Source organism: Galleria mellonella, unplaced genomic scaffold (assembly GCF_026898425.1).
Source record: "Galleria mellonella isolate WM207_F2 unplaced genomic scaffold, CSIRO_AGI_GalMel_v1 utg28, whole genome shotgun sequence".
Classification (NCBI taxonomy): domain Eukaryota; kingdom Metazoa; phylum Arthropoda; class Insecta; order Lepidoptera; family Pyralidae; genus Galleria; species Galleria mellonella.
Window position 1 is genome coordinate 4779301 of NW_026442064.1, and position 20309 is coordinate 4799609.

At 34.0% G+C, this 20309-nt stretch overlaps 1 protein-coding gene across 1 annotated transcript in view; it reads left to right on the forward strand.

Annotated features, from left to right (window-relative positions):
• Positions 1-20309, forward strand: part of LOC113518865 (dynein axonemal heavy chain 5) — an 88203-nt gene that overhangs the window by 31274 nt on the left and 36620 nt on the right. The window contains exons 11-17 of the mRNA XM_052895472.1: positions 189-370; positions 785-988; positions 1953-2226; positions 2999-3053; positions 3667-3806; positions 4229-4377; positions 5654-5786. Coding sequence (XP_052751432.1) covers positions 189-370; positions 785-988; positions 1953-2226; positions 2999-3053; positions 3667-3806; positions 4229-4377; positions 5654-5786 — 1137 coding nt within the window. The remainder of the gene's footprint in view (positions 1-188; positions 371-784; positions 989-1952; positions 2227-2998; positions 3054-3666; positions 3807-4228; positions 4378-5653; positions 5787-20309) is intronic.

A 20309-nucleotide genomic window follows, 5' to 3' on the forward strand; every position in this document is an offset into this window, starting at 1 on the left:
TGCATATCTATATTAAAATTTTTAAGGAGATAAATATTGTGAGTTTGGATGTTCGAGCAATCTCCGGTACTATTGATCCAATTTTGAAAATTATTACCATTTTCTATCAGGTACACCGTACGGTACATAATAATATTTTGCACCCTAAGTTGTGTAACAATATTCTCTATTCGTATGGTTCAACGCAGGTCGCATCAAATGGTCGCGTTGCCTGATGCATAATATGACAGAGACAGTGGAAAGTGTGTCTGCTCATCCGGTGTTGCGTACACTGCCGGCCGCTGCCGACATGATGCGTAAATACACGAACACCAGGACGCTTATACACAACTACGAGGAGACCATGAGAGCAGTCTGGATGAACCAAAATGTAAGTGTCATAAATTCAACTCAGAATCTTGGGCCTGGTAATGTACATCATAGATAAAAGAAAGCGAATTAAAACTGGAATCAAATTTAAAAATCTTGTCTTTGATTTGTTTCCTGGCACGATCTATTTGCAATTGACATATCGTAGTTAGACTACGTATGTGTTCTTTTGTAAAATATGCTACAAAAATATTTTTTATCACACTTAGAATAGCAAACAAAATTTTCAAACTTAATTTTTTTTTTATTTTATATAATAATTAATTATTTTTTTAATGATTTCTTTTCTTATAAAAAGCTGATGACTCTTCTTATGGAAAGTAGTAACAGTCGCCTATAGACATGCACAGTACCACAGAATACTTTGTGACATAAAATGTTTATCTAAAAAATTTTCTTCTTATTTTCTTCCTAGTTATGGGATGTGGACGACAGTTTAAACAACACATTACTGAAGATCGATGAGAGCGGCTGCATCAGCGTGAACTTGGATCACGCCATCAAACTCCTCATTAGGGAGTCGGACTGTCTCGTCAAGATGGGCATAGAATTACCTATCGTCTGTCACTCTCTCTACGCTAAGAAGAATTACTTTACACTTATCAATGATTCCCTACAGGTATATAAACAATATTTTATTATTGAACAAGGTGAAGTCGAAGTTATTGGCGATATGTTTAATTAAAATTTTACCTAAGCTATATAATATAATATAAGAGTAGATATTTTGCGAATTAAAAATTCAAAAGCGACAAAATGTATTGAGCCTTCCATGTTAACTGTGGAGCGCTGTGTTACTGTGGGAAGTTTACAATTTTTAATCGTTTAACGATCAATGTGTCTCTAGGAAAAATATTCACGTATTCATTTTATACCACAATGATGGATGTAATGTGGTTGTAGTAATGGTGGTTGTATTTTAAATTTAAGATACCATTTGATAAACTAATAAGGGTGTTATTAGTTTAAGCTTTAGATTTTTTTCTATAATGCTTGAAAAGTTCTAAACATCTAAACATCTTTACATCTTAACGTTCAAACAAAAAATACAGAATTATATTAAATGTTAGTAAAATTATAAACGACAATAAATTTATAATAGATTCTACTTCAATAAAGATAACATTATGTCAAATCTATTACATATTATAGTTTATACAGGAATTTAGTTCTAGTTTATCTTTCCTCTGTTTTTTTACTCTTTTAATTTGACTAGATATATAGTGAATATAATTTATTAATCTTTTTATGCAATTTAAAATGACATACAAGCTGATGGCCTACCTGATGGAAAGTGGTAACCGTCGCCTATAGACATAAACACTATGGACATAACAGAGTATACTGATTCGCCCATAATACCTCCCTTGCGTTCACATTCCTGAGGACTACGGCGTTATGCCTTTGTACCCTGTAAATTCACTGCCATATCCTACCCTTTCAACCGAATTTTTTGTATGTATGCGACGTCTATTTTAAATTTTTATTTAAAACAATGACTGAACCAGTATAATATATGAACAACAATTATGATGCATAATGCGAAATGTTACATTACGAAAAAATACTCTTTGTTTCTCTAGTTCCTCCTGGAGGACTACTTGCGGACAGTTCGCCGTGTAATGCTGGAGGTTCGCCCTCTCTTTCTACCGCAAGTGGTCCGGCTATCTTCCCTCCTGCTCCCCGGGCTGCGTTCCGTGTGTTGGACCAGCGAGGACTGGCAGGAGTTTATCGATCGCGCCAATACCGCTATCAAATGCTTCGACGTTCTCGTAACCAGAGTCCATGATATTTACACAAACAGAATTATTTATGTACTGTCTGGTATGCAAGAAGTTACACTGATAAGTTTGCCAGGTACATATGTTTCTATTATCCATCCTGTGAGAATTATTATATATAATATATTATTAGGCAATACATGTAATGGCATTGTTGTAAGAAATGAGTACCTACTTACAACTAATATTATAAAAAGAAAAAAAAAATATTTGTAACGAATAAAGTCAGAAAATACTAAACCGATTTAAAAAATCCTTTCATCTATAGAAAGTTACATTGTCAGCGAGTAACATGAGTTCTTAGCATGAGCCATATTTTATTTTATGAATGAATACAATTGCAATCTTCTACTACTATATACCTGCGTGAGGCGAGGTGGGTCCCTAGTTTACTCATAAAATAAGATATAGATTCATATTTACAACAGTACAGTACACGCTGCTAAACCTTGGAACTCCCTCCTAGATGATACCAGAATAACGCAGACCATTCATGCCTTCAACAACAAGATTATGCAATGCATTTGACAGTTGAGTTACATATATAAATATAACGACATATAAACATAGAATATCCATACATCTGTACTCGACGTCAAATATTGTCACTTAATAATATTTAACAAAGTAAAACACTTTTTTGGTGTATTTACTCATCATTATCATCATATCAGCTGTTGTGCCCGTAGACTTCCTGCAATGCATTTCAGGTCACTCCATCTAGCGGGTGAGTCGTCCTACTCTGCATTTGCCCATAAAGAATCGTTACTCAGGAACCTTTCATTCTTTTGGTATTTATTAAACAGTAATAACTATCATCTTATTGTCTCTCTTTCTCTAATTTTCAGAAGAAACACCGTGGTCCATGGACGAATTTATCGATAATGTCGAAACAGGATGCCGGTATGTATAATTTTATAATAGTGATAATCATAATAACCCATTTATGTTTAATACGGGTATCTCTCTATCTTCTCGCCACATTTTCTCATCCACAATACCCAAAGTTTAAAGACGAAGGTCTTTAAGCAGTGCTTGTCGTCGGTGATGGTGTACAGAACCCAAACATGGCCCTACATGGCTACACAGTTGCATGAAGCATACGGGTAATGGACAGTTACCTGTATTCAAAAGCTTCAAGTTACTCAGGGAACTGTGGAAAGGGTTATGTTCGGAATTTCTTTGCGTGATAGAATCCGAAAATTAAATATCCGCAGAAGATCCAAAGCGATCGACTGACATAATGATGGTGACGCTTTTCTCTCTGTATGAGGAGGAATAAAGTTCATTGCCAATTTCTACCATGATTGTTATGCTAATTGAAATAAGGTTTTAATTCGAGTGTTTCTTCTCCCGTACGAAAAGCTTTGTGTACTTTATTCTTTTCTTCGGATCTTACATTATTCTAATATGAAATAGAATGACGATACATTGTTTCTTTGCCTATTTACTAAAATGGAAATTGGTCGTTATAATTTCGAATACCCTAATAATTTCTTGTAATAATGTCCAACAGGAATGCGTGTGTGGAACTAAATCGTAAAAGTTTGATGGTGGAAGAGGCTGTTGAAGAGGTTTTGGATCTTGTGAAGAAAGCTGCCCAGCAAATTAGACCTACAGAAATTAACCCGGACTTCGAGTTTTTAATTGCCGAAGGTTATTTACTTCGCTTAAATTAATTAGGTACTTAATTATAAATTGAATGCTTTAAATCACGATGAAGTATTCGGGTACGTTGCAAAAATTTGTGATCTAAGAGAAAAATTTAAAACCTTTACACCACAATCCCGAACAGTAAAATTTTTCAAAAACTGTTTTTTTTTTTTATTGTTTGAGAGGCAAATGAGCAGACAGACCACTTGATAGAAAGTGACTATCGTCTCCAAGAACACTTGCAACCCGAAAGGAGTTTAGTACATTAATAGCGGTATTCCACGGCTTTGCCCTCATAAATCAATATATTACATTTTCTATGTAACAAACATCTTTGTAATCTTTTATATATAATATATATTACTTTAGTATATATTTTTTAATATAACTTATTATAAATACAAATTATTTATTGTTTTCTTCAGACGAACCCGGGGGTGGTAGCGGTACAGCGTCTTTAGCGAATGAATCTACTTCAAGCGGCCAGCAGGACTGGTCAGCTGTTTGGGAATGCTTCGAGAATCCCCATCGACTTCTCTCCACTCCTGCCGGTGGCCTCTCAAAGGGCATGCAGGTACTTAGTACTCCCTCTTCCTTTCCATAGATCCATTTATCCAATAAGGCGTACGTTTTTTTATGATACAATGGCAAACAAGCTAACAGTCCACTTGATAATAGATGTCGCTGAGAACAGCAGTGTTATGACACCATATCCTATAATTTGACTGCAATATTTCACGCTTCAAACCAGAGGGAAAGCAATTGTTAGTGATGACGTGTAACAATTCCATTGCTAGCAATATAGGATATTTAGCAATTAGGTCGACATTCCCGGAGTTTCTCCTGAAAACCATCGTTTTTAGTTCTAGTGAAATTCGTCAAGATTGGTTAAATGACCTGCTTTCATTCTCATCTATCATCTTTTATTGTTGCCCCACCAGTAAATACCGATAGCGCAGGCAGGATTACCATTCCATTCTTGCACATTAAAAAAGCCTTCAAACCGAAATACAACGATGCTAGACCAGATAGAAAAGGACTGTTAGCAATGGAATTTGACAACTTTGTACAAAGTCTCCCTATGGTAAAGATAACTTCACCCATCATGCCTCACTAGTACTCTAGTAGCGTAAAAATAGCGTAGGCGGAATAACCGAATCCAATTTTATCCCTTAAATGTCTAGCAGACTAGGATAGCACAGGATACAAGCAGTTCCACATAGTTGTATCCTAAATTATATGATATATGCGTAACTTGTACTGTGATGTATCTTCTGCTAGCCTGTGAAATGTAACATGTTGATACCATTTGTCAAAATGGAAATACAATTAGAAACGGCAATATCCGATAATAATGACGTTAAATATTTTGTTATGATACTTAGAATGGCAAACAAGCAGCAGGAACACTTGACAAAAAGTAATAATCGTCGCCTATAGACATGAACAGCACAATGGATGTCACTATTGTACAGTCTCCCTCCGAACAATACCTTTTTCATTCTTTTTGTTTTGTGATTATTTCTACGAGAAACCAAAAACTAACATCAGTGGCCTTATGAATATTGAATTCCAGTTAATGTACGTGAAGTTTTTTTTTGCGCGTATAGCTCGAAGAACTGACGACCGATGGAGAAGAAAGTTTCTTGAGTGGTGACCCCGTACGGGGAAATGCAGTATAGGACGACCCTCCCCCCCACTATATTGAGGGATAATCTCAAATGCATGACCGTGTATGGGCCTATGTTTAGAAGTGAACGGATAATAGCTAATGATGATTTTTTGTCGTGACACATCGTTACTGTTTAGTTTCGTTTTTTAAATATCTATACGCAATTTGGATTTTGTAGGAAATGGTAAAGAACGCAGTAAGCGAGATGAGAAGGTACTACAGTCGGAAGGTGGTGGACGTTTTGATCAAAGTGACGCGTAAAGCGCTGGACCTCATTATTAAGCAGTTCTCCGCGGAGCCGTTTGACGATGGTGAGTGCTTAATCTGATCTATCTTGTTTTCTTTCTAAACTAGTAATGACGTATGTGTTTATTTTTTTTTTTTCTATTTAGCATTACATACATGTTTCGCAAAATGTCAATTTCAAATAAAATTATACAAACTGCCAAAGTAACTTTAGAGGCGTTCCGTCTTACTTAATGCAATTGTGATGGAGGGGTTTTGTAAAACGTTACGATGCATTATAAGGGAAGGAAGGGTATTGAATAACACGTTACGTAATCTTTTTTATTTAAAATATAAAATTAGGGAACTAAAATTTTCCAAGTTGATACCTCTTTTCGGTTATGTTTCACGGGGAATCCCTCAACTGTATTGTATGTTATTATGTTTTCGTTGACAGTATTCGTTCGTATTGGGACTTTTAGGCAAATTAACTTGGCTGTTACTTAACGTAGGGGGTACAAAAAATGTTACGGCGTGTTACATGCGGGAAGGGAGAGTAAGAAATCTTTAAAATTGCGTTGCGTTAAACTTGATCGTCCATTTTGTCGTCACATATATGGTATAGCTATACCTACCGTGGTATAGATAGTAACTAGAAAACGGTACTGAAAATGCAGTATGTTTTAGTTTTCCGTTACTTTATACGCTAAACACAAATTATCTTGAAATTCATGAACTGCTTACCTAATTGAACATGGGATATAAAAGTTTCTTCGAAGGTTACTTACGGTTACTTGTGAAATGGCCAATAGAGTAAAGAAATCATAATATTGGCTTCGGAGCCATTAATACGCAGGAATCCTAAATTTTTGGATATAATTAAAGTACTAAATATCTAATCGGGTTTACATTAGGTATTACAATTTTTTGCAGTACAGAAACTGCACTAGGACACTTAAGTTTTGTCAATATTTACTCCTTGTTCGTAATTATTAATTGTTAGATTTATATCGTAATCGTTATCGTATCGTAATAATCGTGCACTTCCTTATAAATAAAGTTATAAATCACTGAGTAGAATACAAAATTAAATTTTCACTTTTAATGCATTGAAAGGAAAGTACAGTCAAAAGTATTATTAATAATATAATAATATATAAACGACATAAATAAACATAAACGACAAAAAATAATAATACAACAACAATAAACATAAATAACAGAAGCAAAATAAATATTCTTGCTTTTGTCATTAATGGCAGCTATTTAGTTTGAGGTAAGACATCGTAAAGAAAATAAATAAAGTGTTGAGTACAGACTGTTTCGAAAGAACGTTGAAAATACAAACAAAAGACCGAGCCGACCAAAAATCAAATACTTAATTTGATTTGTAATTAACTTCAATTAAATACTGTTTCTGTGATATTTTCAATAAAACTCAGTTTCCTATTAATCATGTTCTATTACGAAACAAACTGTACTTACATATATTTCTTTAGTTTCTAGGCAACAATATGAGCTATTTTAATTTTATTACAACTCCTTGTTACTAGATGTAGGACATGCGCAGTGCTACATTACACCACGTACTTCCTTATGATTGAAATCTTAACCATTATAGATTCTTGAGCAAACGTCAAAATTGTATTTTTTATCTTAATACAACGTAAAGAAGGTAAATATTAGAATAGACAAAAGAAACACCGGTATTTTTAAAATACTCCTATCGTTTATAATAGCCTGGTAGACTGTTACATTGCGTTTTGAATTTATGTTATTTTTTTTATACCAAAATAGACGTATTTTTCATTTGTTTCTGTATCTATTATTTTAATAACAGAATTTTGTAGATACATTATCAATAGTCGTAAAATAAAAATATTTTTTTTTACAGCTTACGTAATGTTCAATTCGAACTATCTAAAAATATAATAGATAAATCTTATGTAAATATTGCCTCTTGCGATGGTCTTCTATTTAATAAAAAAAAAGTAAATATAATATTGATACAGTCTTTATAAAATGTTGTTAGTTAATTAATGAGGTAATAATTCTTAGATTATATATATAGAGCCTCGAGCTTCAAAAACGGCTTAACTTTTTGTCACCTAATTGTCAAATTAGCTGACTCGTTTTTTTATCAGTATTCTATATACTTACGCATAAAATGTATCTTAACGTATTATTTAGTAAATAAAATGAGTATTCACGCAATAAAAATATACAGAATTTATAAGACTAAATAAATATAGCAGTTATAAAGGATAGGATATAGCTATTTATCACGCAAAATTGTATGAAAAAGTTGACCTGTTTTTCTTGAAGCATTTCTATGGAGACACTATATCTATATAATCTAAGGTAATAATTTACAACAAAATTACTGGATAGCCGCTTCCTTACATTGATTCGGTTTTACATTAGCTACCACAAGTTTTTACGGTAGAGCAACTGCATTACGCGACTTGCATTTTTACATGTTAGGTTTTGTTGTTACCCTTTATTTTTAACGGTTACGAAAGCATAGTTAAAGTTACATTACATACATTTCCTTATAAATAAAATTGTAATAATTATAGATTGTTGAATAGATATCAGTATTGTATTTTCAATTTTAGTATTTTTAGATATTTCTGCCATTCATAGTAGCTATTATTATGTATAGTTTGTTTTAATAAAACATTTATAACAAAAAATAAATGAAAAAGTAATAAATGATCTGACTAAAAGACAGTCTGCCGATGTCCAATTGTAGTACTCGATAATCGAGTAATTAATGGGATATTTAGATTTGTAACTAATTTTGTATAAAGACTTTCTAAGTTTCATTATTAAGCAAACAATTGTTAAGCAAGCAAGTAACTGTATGTTACTTTTAACTTCTAGGCAATGATATAATCTCTTTTAAATTTATTACGACCTGGTATTTTGTCGATGTTTACCCCTTGTTTTTATTAAATGTTGAACATGCGCAATGTACATTATACGTACCTATACATATTGGCACATTTCCTTATGAATGAAATCGTATAGACTCTTAAGTCGACGCCAAAATTGTTTTTTCAATCTTAATACATTGCGAGGAAGGTAAATAATAGAATAGACAAAAGCAATAACCGTATTTTTAAGACACTCTTATCGTTTATTGTATCCTGGTAAACTGTTACATTGGGATTGTAATGGAAACTTGCCAAAACAGACGTTTTTTGTTTATTTTGCTCATTTGGCGAGGGTACTGCTGTACTATCCTTTTCTGGAAGTTATTTGTGACATTTTCGTAACCCTGTAACTTTTTGTAGATATTTCTAAACGCCTGTATTTTCAGAGACCAAACGGACATAATATAATATGGTATGTTTCCAAATTACAATCAATTTTAACCCTTAGTCTGCGCTGACTGACTGTAATTGACACATTCAGGTATTTCTAGCAAGCATTTCAAATTTTCAACTTTATTATTTTTAGTTCATAAATTAAGTCCAAACTAAAACATACCGAAATTTTAGTTCTATTTTTAGATACTCGAACTGCATAATAATTTTGTTTTAAATTTTAATCATATGGGACTACAAAGTTACTCTTGCACCTCTTGTAATTTTTTATCGCGATTATATGGAAATTACACTTGAAGACTTCAGATTAGACAATCTGAGAATATTTATTTTAATTGTATGACATTTTATAAAATTTATAACAGTTTGTAAAATTAATCATCGCCTGCAGCTGATAGACATTAGCACATATTATTTACATAGCCAAAATCTAGGTATTTAGTATATCTGCCTAATAGAACATAAACTATAAAGGTATGTACAATTTATCTTTTTAAAGATTACTTGTATAATGATTAATACAGAAAACAGAATGAAATCATTTTTCAATTTAACTGCATTGGTAGAATTGATATTGATCTCAATATAAGTAGTATTAAAAGGCAGGAATCCGTAGTTTCTGAACACAAAGACTTAGAACTATTTACCATCTAGACGAGACAGTGAATGTTAAAAATTGTAAGATCAAATTCTCTAAGAAAGGTTCTAATGTATGGAGTAAACTTTGAAGAAGTCTGTAGCTGTTACCTGAGAAATAGTATCCGAAAGGAAAATAAAAATCGGTAAAAAAACTTTTAAGTTAAACGGTTTTATTTTATGTGCACTGAAAACTACAAAATAAATAAATAGTTACTTACCTATCATCCTACGTAGGTGATCTCGGTCATTAATATCTCTGATGGTAGTGGTTGTCATAGCATGAACCATGTCAGCGGCCGAAAGGCAGTTCATGAGAGAACACTGACACCAGGGTTTGCTTGGTAGGTAAACTAAGCAGCCCACACTATAACAAGTAGGTATTTTGACCTTCTAGTTCAGAAATATTTTAGTACTAGGCAGAATAGCTTTTAGGCATATTAGACTAAAATAAAAACGTGGGGCCCCTCTGAAATCATACCTATAGCAGAGCATATCTTATACTTTGGTAGATCATGAGCTCAGCGTTCGCTGGTGAAGCCGTAACGGCTGGTTATTGATGGTCAAAACCTCCAGTAACGATTATAGTAAGTCGATTCAGCGGACCCTGGACTCCGGAGCTATGAGGTTTCGGATGCGACCGGGATAAACCGCTAGGATGATGATGATGACGATTATAATAAGTCGATGCAATCCACACTTAGTATAGTAGAAAGTAATACAGAAATAGTTAATGGGCCCCACGTTTTTATTTTAGTCTAATATGCCTAAAAGCTATTCTGCCTAGTACTAAAATATTTCTGAACTAGAAGGTCAAAATACCTACTTGTTATAGTGTGGGCTGCTTAGTTTACCTACCAAGCAAACCCTGGTGTCAGTGTTCTCTCATGAACTGCCTTTCGGCCGCTGACATGGTTCATGCTATGACAACCACTACCATCAGAGATATTAATGACCGAGATCACCTACGTAGGATGATAGGTAAGTAACTATTTATTTATTTTGTAGTTTTCAGTGCACATAAAATAAAACCGTTTAACTTAAAAGTTTTTTTACCGATTTTTATTTTCTTGTTTTTAGTTTTTAGTAGTGAAATTGTTTACCGAATATTCCTCATTCTATTTAATTCATTCAGTGCATCATTATTACATGGTTTCTTACCTGAAAATTTAGTACAATCTAATTCCTCAATACATAGCCCTTCCAGAGACTTGACTCGACTTAGAGCCACGTACGCTTGTCCTTCCTCAAACCATTTTGAGCCCAAATATACTACTGCATGGTCGACGGTGCTGCCCTGCATTTTATGGACGGTGAATGCTCATGACAAAACTAAGGGCAACATCCTTTTTTCAGCCGTACCATAATTGAATTTTGCTGGAAACTGTATGGCTTTAAGGTAAATAACGTGCATGCCGTCTGTGCCAAAGTCAATTAAAACTGATGATATATCTGTTTCGTACATTTGGGTTCGACGGAACTGAGACCAAAAAATTTCTGTAATGTGGCCTATAGCGTCATTTACCAATCCTTTTGTAACGTCAATGTTGGGCCGCAACATTACTTTTGCACCTACAAATATTTCAAGTACTGATGGTAAGCCTCCAGTCTTATTTATATTTGTTGGTATTTTTTGTTTATTGTTACCATGTTGATCCCACAATTAAGGGGCATTTTGACGGTCGACCCCCCCCCCCCCGCAGTCCAGTAAAGGGGCAAGGCTTAATATACAACAAGATGCGCCCAATCTTGAGGGGGAAGCGCTTACGACATTACATTTTTATCCACCCTAATGGCATACAGTCCTCGGCACGTTTTAACCTATTACCTTAACTTGGGTGGTATAACTACCGCTTACTAACGAGGTATCTAATTACCTATTTTTTTTTATCTGCCCCTCTAACGTCACACAATCTTAGACGCAACTGTTCTCGATACGACTAATCATGCCCCCACCTAATACGCCATTTTGTAACAGCGTCCATCTTGAATTTGAAATTTTGACATAATGACAGTATTCTGCAGTGTAGTCCTATTATTTGATACCCATATTGTGGTGGTTGTGGAAAAATATGTACCTAGTCCGCCATATGGGAACGGCGTCCATCTTGAATTTTAAATTTTGACATAATCATCGAGTTTTACTAGTGTAGCCCTTTCATTTGATACCCATATTGCGGGGGTTAAGGAAAAATATGTAATCCGCCATTTTGTATCGGCGGCCATCTTAGATTTATAATGTTATTGATTTTATTATATTGTATTGTCATCTAAATTAAATGTGTGTACCAAATTTCAGATCAATCTGACAACGGGAAGGTGCTTAAATTCCAATTTCTAATTTTGACCCAAATAAAGAAATACCGTACAGGTCGAGCTAAATAAAACCGTTTAATAAAACCGTTTAATAAAAATAATCACAACTAATTTAAATCAATTGTGAATAGGCTATTCTCGGGTCCACAAGCTTCGTCTAAGACCACATCATCACCATCCATCTGGTGAGATGTGTGTCTAGTGTCTGAGTGTCTTGTGTCTGAGTGTCTTGTGTCTGAGTGTCTTGTGTCTGAGTGTCTAGTGTTTAGTGTCTGAGTGTCGAGTGTCGAGTGTCGAGTGTCGAGTGTCGAGTGTCGAGTGTCGAGTGTCGAGTGTCGAGTGTCCGAGTGTGTAGTGTCTGGGTGTCTGAGAGTCTAGTGTCTGAGTGTCTTGTATCCGAGTGTCCAGTGTCTGTATGTCTAGTGTCTGGGTGTCTGATTGTCTAGTGTCTGAGTGTCTAGTGTCTGAGTGTCTAGTGTCTGAGTGTCTAGTGTCTGAGTGTCTAGTGTCTGAGTGTCTGAGTGTCTAGTGTCTGAGTGTCTGAGTGTCTGAGTGTCGAGTGTCGAGTGTCGAGTGTCGAGTGTCGAGTGTCGAGTGTCGAGTGTCGAGTGTCTAGTGTCTGAGTGTCTAGTGTCTGAGTGTCTAGTGTCTGAGTGTCTGAGTGTCTGAGTGTCTGAGTGTCTAGTGTCGAGTGTCGAGTGTCGAGTGTCGAGTGTCGAGTGTCGAGTGTCTAGTGTCGAGTGTCTAGTGTCTAGTGTCTAGTGTCTAGTGTCTGAGTGTCTAGTGTCTGAGTGTCTAGTGTCTGAGTGTCTGAGTGTCTGAGTGTCTGAGTGTCTGAGTGTCTGAGTGTCTGAGTGTCTGAGTGTCTAGTGTCGAGTGTCTGAGTGTCTAGTGTCTGAGTGTCTGAGTGTCTGAGTGTCGAGTGTCGAGTGTCGAGTGTCGAGTGTCGAGTGTCGAGTGTCGAGTGTCAAGTGTCGAGTGTCGAGTGTCGAGTGTCGAGTGTCGAGTGTCTAGTGTCAGAGTGTCTAGTGTCTGGGTGTCTGAGTGTCAAGTGTCTGAGAGTCTAGTGTCTGAGTGTCTTGTATCCGAGTGTCTAGTGTCTGAGTGTCTAGTGTCTGGGTGTCTGAGTGTCTAGTGTCTAAGTGTCGAGTGTCGAGTGTCGAGTGTCGAGTGTCGAGTGTCGAGTGTCGAGTGTCGAGTGTCTAGTGTCTGAGTGTCTAACGTCTGGGTGTCTGAGTGTCAAGTGTCTGAGAGTCTAGTGTCTGAGTGTCTTGTATCCGAGTGTCTAGTGTCTGAGTGTCTAGTGTCTAGGTGTCTGAGTGTCTAGTGTCTAAGTGTCGAGTGTCAAGTGTCGAGTGTCGAGTGTCGAGTGTCGAGTGTCGAGTGTCGAGTGTCGAGTGTCGAGTGTCGAGTGTCGAGTGTCGAGTGTCGAGTGTCGAGTGTCGAGTGTCGAGTGTCTAGTGTCTGAGTGTCTAGTGTCGAGTGTCTAGTGTCTGGGTGTCTGAGTGTCAAGTGTCTGAGAGTCTAGTGCCTGAGTGTCTTGTATCCAAGTGTCGGAGTGTCTAGTGTCTAGTGTTTAGTATCTGAGTGTCGAGTGTCGAGTGTCGAGTGTCTAGTGTCTGAGTGTCTAGTGTCTAGTGTCTGGGTGTCTGAGTGTCTAGTGTCTAGTGTTTAGTATCTGAGTGTCGAGTCTCGAGTGTCGAGTGTCTAGTGTCCGAGTGTCGAGTGTCTAGTGTCCGAGTGTCGAGTGTCTGAGTGTCTAGTGTCTAGTGTTTAGTGTCTGAGTGTCGAGTGTCGAGTGTCGAGTGTCGAGTGTCGAGTGTCGAGTGTCGAGTGTCTAGTGTCGAGTGTCTAGTGTCTAGTGTCTAGTGTCTGAGTGTCGAGTGTCTGAGTGTCTAGTGTCTGGTGTTTAGTGTCTGAGTGTCGAGTGTCGAGTGTCTAGTGTCTGAGTGTCTAGTGTCCGAGTGTCTAGTGTCTGAGTGTCTTGTATCCGAGTGTCTAGTGTCTGTGTGTCTGTGTGTCTAGGGTCTGGGTGTCTGAGTGTCTAGTGTCTGAGGGTCTAGCGTCTGAGTGTCTAGTGTCCGAGTGTCTAGTGTCTGGGTGTCTCAGTGTAGTCCTATTATTTGATACCCATATTGTGGTGGTTGTGGAAAAATATGTACCTAGTCCGCCATATTGGAACGGCGTCCATCTTGAATTTTAAATTTTGACATAATCATCGTGTTTTACTAGTGTAGCCCTTTCATTTGATACCCATATTGCGGGGGTTAAGGAAAAATATGTAATCCGCCATTTTGTATCGGCGGCCATCTTAAATTTATAATGTTATTGATTTTATTATATTGTATTGTCATCTAAATTAAATGTGTGTACCAAATTTCAGATCAATCTGACAACGGGAAGGTGCTTAAATTCCAATTTCTAATTTTGACCCAAATAAATAAATACCGTACAGGTCGAGCTAAATAAAACCGTTTAAAAAGAGGACTATTTGCAAAAAAAAAAAGAAATCCCATCATAAAAACGACATGTATGAAAATTCAAGTCTCACAACTCAATCCTTCTACAATAAAAAGTTGAAAGATCTAATGTAAAATCTTAGTGTAAAACCAAATGGAAATAATTTATTCTGTATCTATGTTCTGTAGCTACGCAATAGATATAAGTTAATTTATATCTACTTAGTAACATAACGTTTTAGAAGTAGTCTATTTCGATAGACCATGTTCTAAACGTAAACGAAGAAATAAATTAATCATAAATCTTCCGTTGTGCAAAAATAGTCTAAATAAAAATCAAGTAATTTATGGAATGATTCCGTTTGTTAAAGAGTGTTTCTATGATAATTTCTACAATACTGTGTTACTTATTCGTAAAGTTCTATTTTAAAAAAAAGCTATAAATCTTCCAAGTTCTAAATAATGACATGAGCTCTTTTAATTTTATTGCAACCTGGTATTATGTCGATATTTACTCCTTGTTACGCTTACTCCTTACTACTTGTTGAACATGCGCAGTGAATGGTCTATTTTATACTGCGTAAATTTCTTTGTAACCATCATAGATTCTTGAACAGAGATTAAAATTATATTTTCAATCTTAAGACATTAAAATGAAGGTAAAAATTACAGTAGATAAAAGTTAATAACTGTATTTTAAAACATTTCTCTCGTTTATTGTATCCTGGTGAAATAAACGTACCCATAACCTGGTGAATTAAACGGACCCAAAGTTTTGTAAAATTGTATTTTACACCAAAATAAAAAATAGGTTTTTTGTTTGTTTTTGGTCTTACTATTAATATTTTATAGTAGATCGTATCAATAGTTAGATAACGTTATTTTTTTTTTACCTTTATTTTTTAATAAAATTCCTTAAAAGTTATAACAGGACGGTAGTGACTAATCATAAGGTTTAGGTCAAGTTCTTCACGTTATACATTAGGGCGACATCATGAGTATGGTCGAGTACTGTGCAGTTTCAACGGAATTTTCTCCCGCGAACGCTCAGGCTGGAATGAGCTCTCTACCGAGCTTTTCCCTAGAGACTACAGTATGGAGTTTTCAAAAAGGCTATATTAAGATTTCTTCAGGGTCAGCCACGTGCACGTGACATACTTAGTAGGTATTGTTTACCATCAAACGGGCTGTATTAAGCATTTGCCAGCTCTATAGTATAAAAAATATTTATGATATAGCATAGGTTGACAGCTATCTTCTTAATATCACTATGAATATATGAATATTATGTTAAAATATATTACATGTAAGTTGTTTGATTAATAGACAATAAATATTGAATAATTTACACATAATAAATTTCGGTACACATTTACAGATACAACACGAGTACAACGTTGCTACTGGACAACATAACACATCCAAATGATACCTAATATATGTTATAATATCTAAAAGGATTATAATCCTTTATCAAAGATATATCTTCTATCTCTGACTATGCAGACTACTTCTAAGATTGTAAATAAGGAGAAAAAATAAAATTTACTAATATAACATTACAATTAATAAATATCAAAACATATTTGCAATCTTAATATTGTATTAGTAAAGTATTTGTAAAACATATCAGAACAGACAAAATCTATGACGGTATTTTTATTATATTCCATACTCCTGCCGGTTATTGTACTTTGGTTATCTGTCACGTTCGGTTACATGAGTCTAAATGGTTTTTACAACCAAACAGATGTTTTTTTGTTTGTTGTCATAATAAAAACTTTTTGCAGTAGACCGCGTCAATAGCGGGCGCATGAAAAAATCTCAACCTTTATAAATCCTACAGTAGACATTAACACTGTATATTCAATTTTAATACAATATAAGGAAGGTAAATGTTGGAATAGACAAAAAACAAAGACAGTGCTTTTAAGATACTCCTGTCGTTTATAGTAGCCTGGTAAACTGTAACATTGGGTAATACGAATCCAATATGATTTTACATCAGAACAGATGATTTTTGTTTGTTGTCATAATAAAAACATTTTACAGTAGACAGCGTCAATAGTAGGCGCATGCCAAAATTCGTAACCATTTTAGATTCTTGGGTAGACATCAAAGTTGTATTTTCAATCTTAATACAGTGTAAGAAAGGTAAATATTGGAATAGACAAAAGCAATGACGCTATTTTTAATATAATATTGCCGTTTATTGTAGCCGGAGAAACTGTCACATTAGTAAATATGAAACGAATAGAAATTTACGCAAAAATGTTTTTTTTTTTATATCATATTCAAAACATTTTATAGGAGACCGTGCCAGTAGTGGTTGCATACAAAATATCGTAACCATTATAAGTCCCTTAAACGTTTTAAACCTTATTACGAAGTAAAGATGGTAAATGTTAGTATAGACAAAAACAATGGCAGTAGATATTAGTAAGATAATCCTACCGTGTATTATATTCTGGGAAAATGTTCGTTGTATTATACGAATCTAATGGGATTAAAGCTCTTAACCTAAAGGCATAATTGACTCTACCAAAAAATTGAATAATCTATTTTGTATCAAATTTTAATTAAACAGGGTTTTTGTGGTAATTTCAATAAAAATCAATTACCTATTTATAAAGTTCTATTAATGTACAAACTAAACATAAGTACTTCTAGGCAACGATTCGAGCTGCCTTTTTTTATTTTAAGGTCTTTTACCTTCTTCTTTAAAACTTATTACTTTGTAGATATTTGAGTAAAAATTGTACATTTGAAAAAAAAATTGTAGATTTAAGGAAAGCCCGGTGTTCTCGTTACTAATACGGGTGAAAAAAATCTGTAATGAATATATGGTCCGCAATTTTTTACAGTGCTACTATATTCATGTTTTAGTATATAAACACCAAATCAACTGAATTACACTAATAAAGTACAGTATACACCAAATCTTAATAAAACTGTAAACTTTAGATCCTTAGGTCTTTTTATATTCAATCCTAAAAGAATGAGAGGAAAATATAGTTATATATGAATGTTATGTTAGTCCTAAGTTAGAATCATTATTTCAGACGTTTACTATCCAGTGCTGAACATAAGCCTTCACCATAAGGGGAGTTTTGCCAGTAGTTGCTACGCTTGGCAGCGGGTTGGCAATCGTAGTTAGGTTTTTAGAGACATTTAAAAAGGGGCTGCTGCCCATCCCTCTACCATAAGTTCGCTTAGTCGCCTCTTACGACACCCACAGGAAAAAAAGTGGTGGCCTATTCTATGCTGAGAGCACACGGACCATATATTACAATATATATATAAATAATATATTTGCCTCCAACTTGCTGGAGTTTCGTCGAGCGATCACAGAGTATTTGTGTTCAGTTAAATCTTTTTATATTATTTTTTGTTTAATATTTTTGTGTTATATTCCTTTTTTTATGTTATTGTACTCATGCTTTCCTGGGTGAGCATATTGGAAGACTGTAAGTTTCACCCAGTGGATGTAATAAATTAATAAATAAGAGAAATAACTGTATTTCAAGATACTTTTGTCATTTATTGTAATAATTGGGTAATTGTTCGGATCAAAAATTATATTTGGTTGTAAATAATAACAACAGTATTTTACATCAAAATAAAGAGGTTTTTTTGTTTGTTTTTGCCCTATCTAACATTTTGGTCATACTAATATCATATTATATCAGTGAAATATTATTTCAATATTGCATCGCTACGTCAAGTATGATATCTACGGTATTTGGATAGAGAATACCATAACTGATCATAATGCCACTTACCTTAATAAAACGATATATTTCAATAGTAGTAAGCGGTTATAAATTGTAGAACAAAGTTTATCACATAATACTTGTATAGTGCACTGTATGACCATATATATGAGATATTGTATACTACCGCGATTATTCTCTGGATATTATTTTGAATTAATCTGTAATGTGAACGAAAAAATACTATACTAACAATGCTTATTGTAGAACCCGTACCCCGAAATTTCGCTATGTTCTCAAATGCCGCTATTTTCTTACTATAAGAAAGCTAAATAGACAATCAATTTAAAAAAGTTGAATACTGTTAACAATTAAAAATAAAATAAAGGTTTTTAGTGCATTTTATTGTTCAGAAATTTTATTTATTTTCTAGTAGTTTTTTTAATATACTCTCATGCATTTCGTTTGATGTCACTGTTACAATGCTAAGAAAAACTGATACGTTACTGATACATTTGTAACTGATTGTAATTACAAACTAGATTATTGTATGAGCTCTTTTAATTTTATTGCAACCTGGTATTTTGTCGATATTTACCCCTTGTTTCTCAATATTTGAACATGCGCAGTGTTTTTACACCTTGTAACCGTCATAGATTGTTTGTTGAATGGATCAAAACCGTATTTTCAATCTTAACACATTGACAGGAGAGTAAATGTTAGAGTAGACAAAAGTAATAGCTGTATTTTTTAAATACATCTGTCATTTATTATAGCCTGGTAAATTATTCGGCTATAATAGAATTATTGCAAAAATATTTTCATTTTCTTTGCTAGGGGGTCCAGAAGGGCTACTTAAATTTCAAAGTGGTCCGAGTGGGGTATCATATGAAAGGGCTTCATATGAATATTTTAAAACTGATTTTTATTTATTTTTATAACGTGTTTTCTTTTTTTATTAGTATGTATGGTATGTATGATGCCCTTAACTAACTACGTCCCCAAATTACATTAATTTTGAAACTATACCTTAAGAAATATAACAACAAAAACTTTACTGAATTTATTACTGACACACTTACTCATGGGTCATTAAAATTCTAAAAATCTTCTAGCAAATTTGAACATAATTCCCCTTTATTCATAAAAACGTCATACCTCTCATAAGTTTATTATGAACTGTTTTGTCTCATTTTTTTTGAATAAATTCTTAATTTGAAAATAAATAGTTAAAATATGTTTATAGGTTTTAATTTTATGAATAAAAAGGTTAGTCTTTAGCCTATAAAGTAATAGAAAATTAAAACATATCGCAATTTCGGTTCCGTTTTCTAGATACTCAGACTGTATAAGTAACTTTGTTATCCTATATACATATGTATAGAAAAATACAAAGTTATTTTTGTAGTTCATATCATTTTTCATTGTGTTGTGATTGAGAATCTAGCGATCTTATAGATGGCTAAATTGTATTGAACCCCTTTTTGAATTTTCTAAACAAACTATTTACAAAATGTTTTATTAGTTACACTACCTATGTTTACATAGACAGGTACTACGCACCTAATAGCAGCACCTAGCTAATAGAACAAGAAAATAAAGGTAGATCGTATCTCTTCAAAAATCACTTTTAAAAATGCCAATAGGTTAAATGGGATTATTTTTCAAGAAACCATGCTTCTCCAAGGTTCCAATGAGCTCTTTTAACTTTATTACAGCCTGGTATTTTGTCGATATTTCTCCCTTGTTCGGAAATGTCGAACATGCGCAGTGCTATGTTTACTCCACGTACATTTCGTAAATGAAATCGTACCATCATTGGGTGGCGGTCAAAATTATATTTTCAATCTTGTAATATTAAGTAATATTAAATATTAGAATAGACAAAAGAAACGATTGTATTTTTAAGATCCTTTTGTCGTTTATTGTAGCCTAGTAAGGGTGCGGACAAAAATTACATTCGGTTGTAAAAATGTAAATGGGGCAGTTAAACATATTTGTACTCGTAAAACCGAGTGGATTCATTTATACTATATCTATGTGTAGAAGTAGTTTTTTCATAAGTAATTAAATGATCAATTCATTAATTTAGAAAATTTGACAGTAATTAGAACATTGAAAAATTGTAAGATGTAGTATAAAACCAATAAATA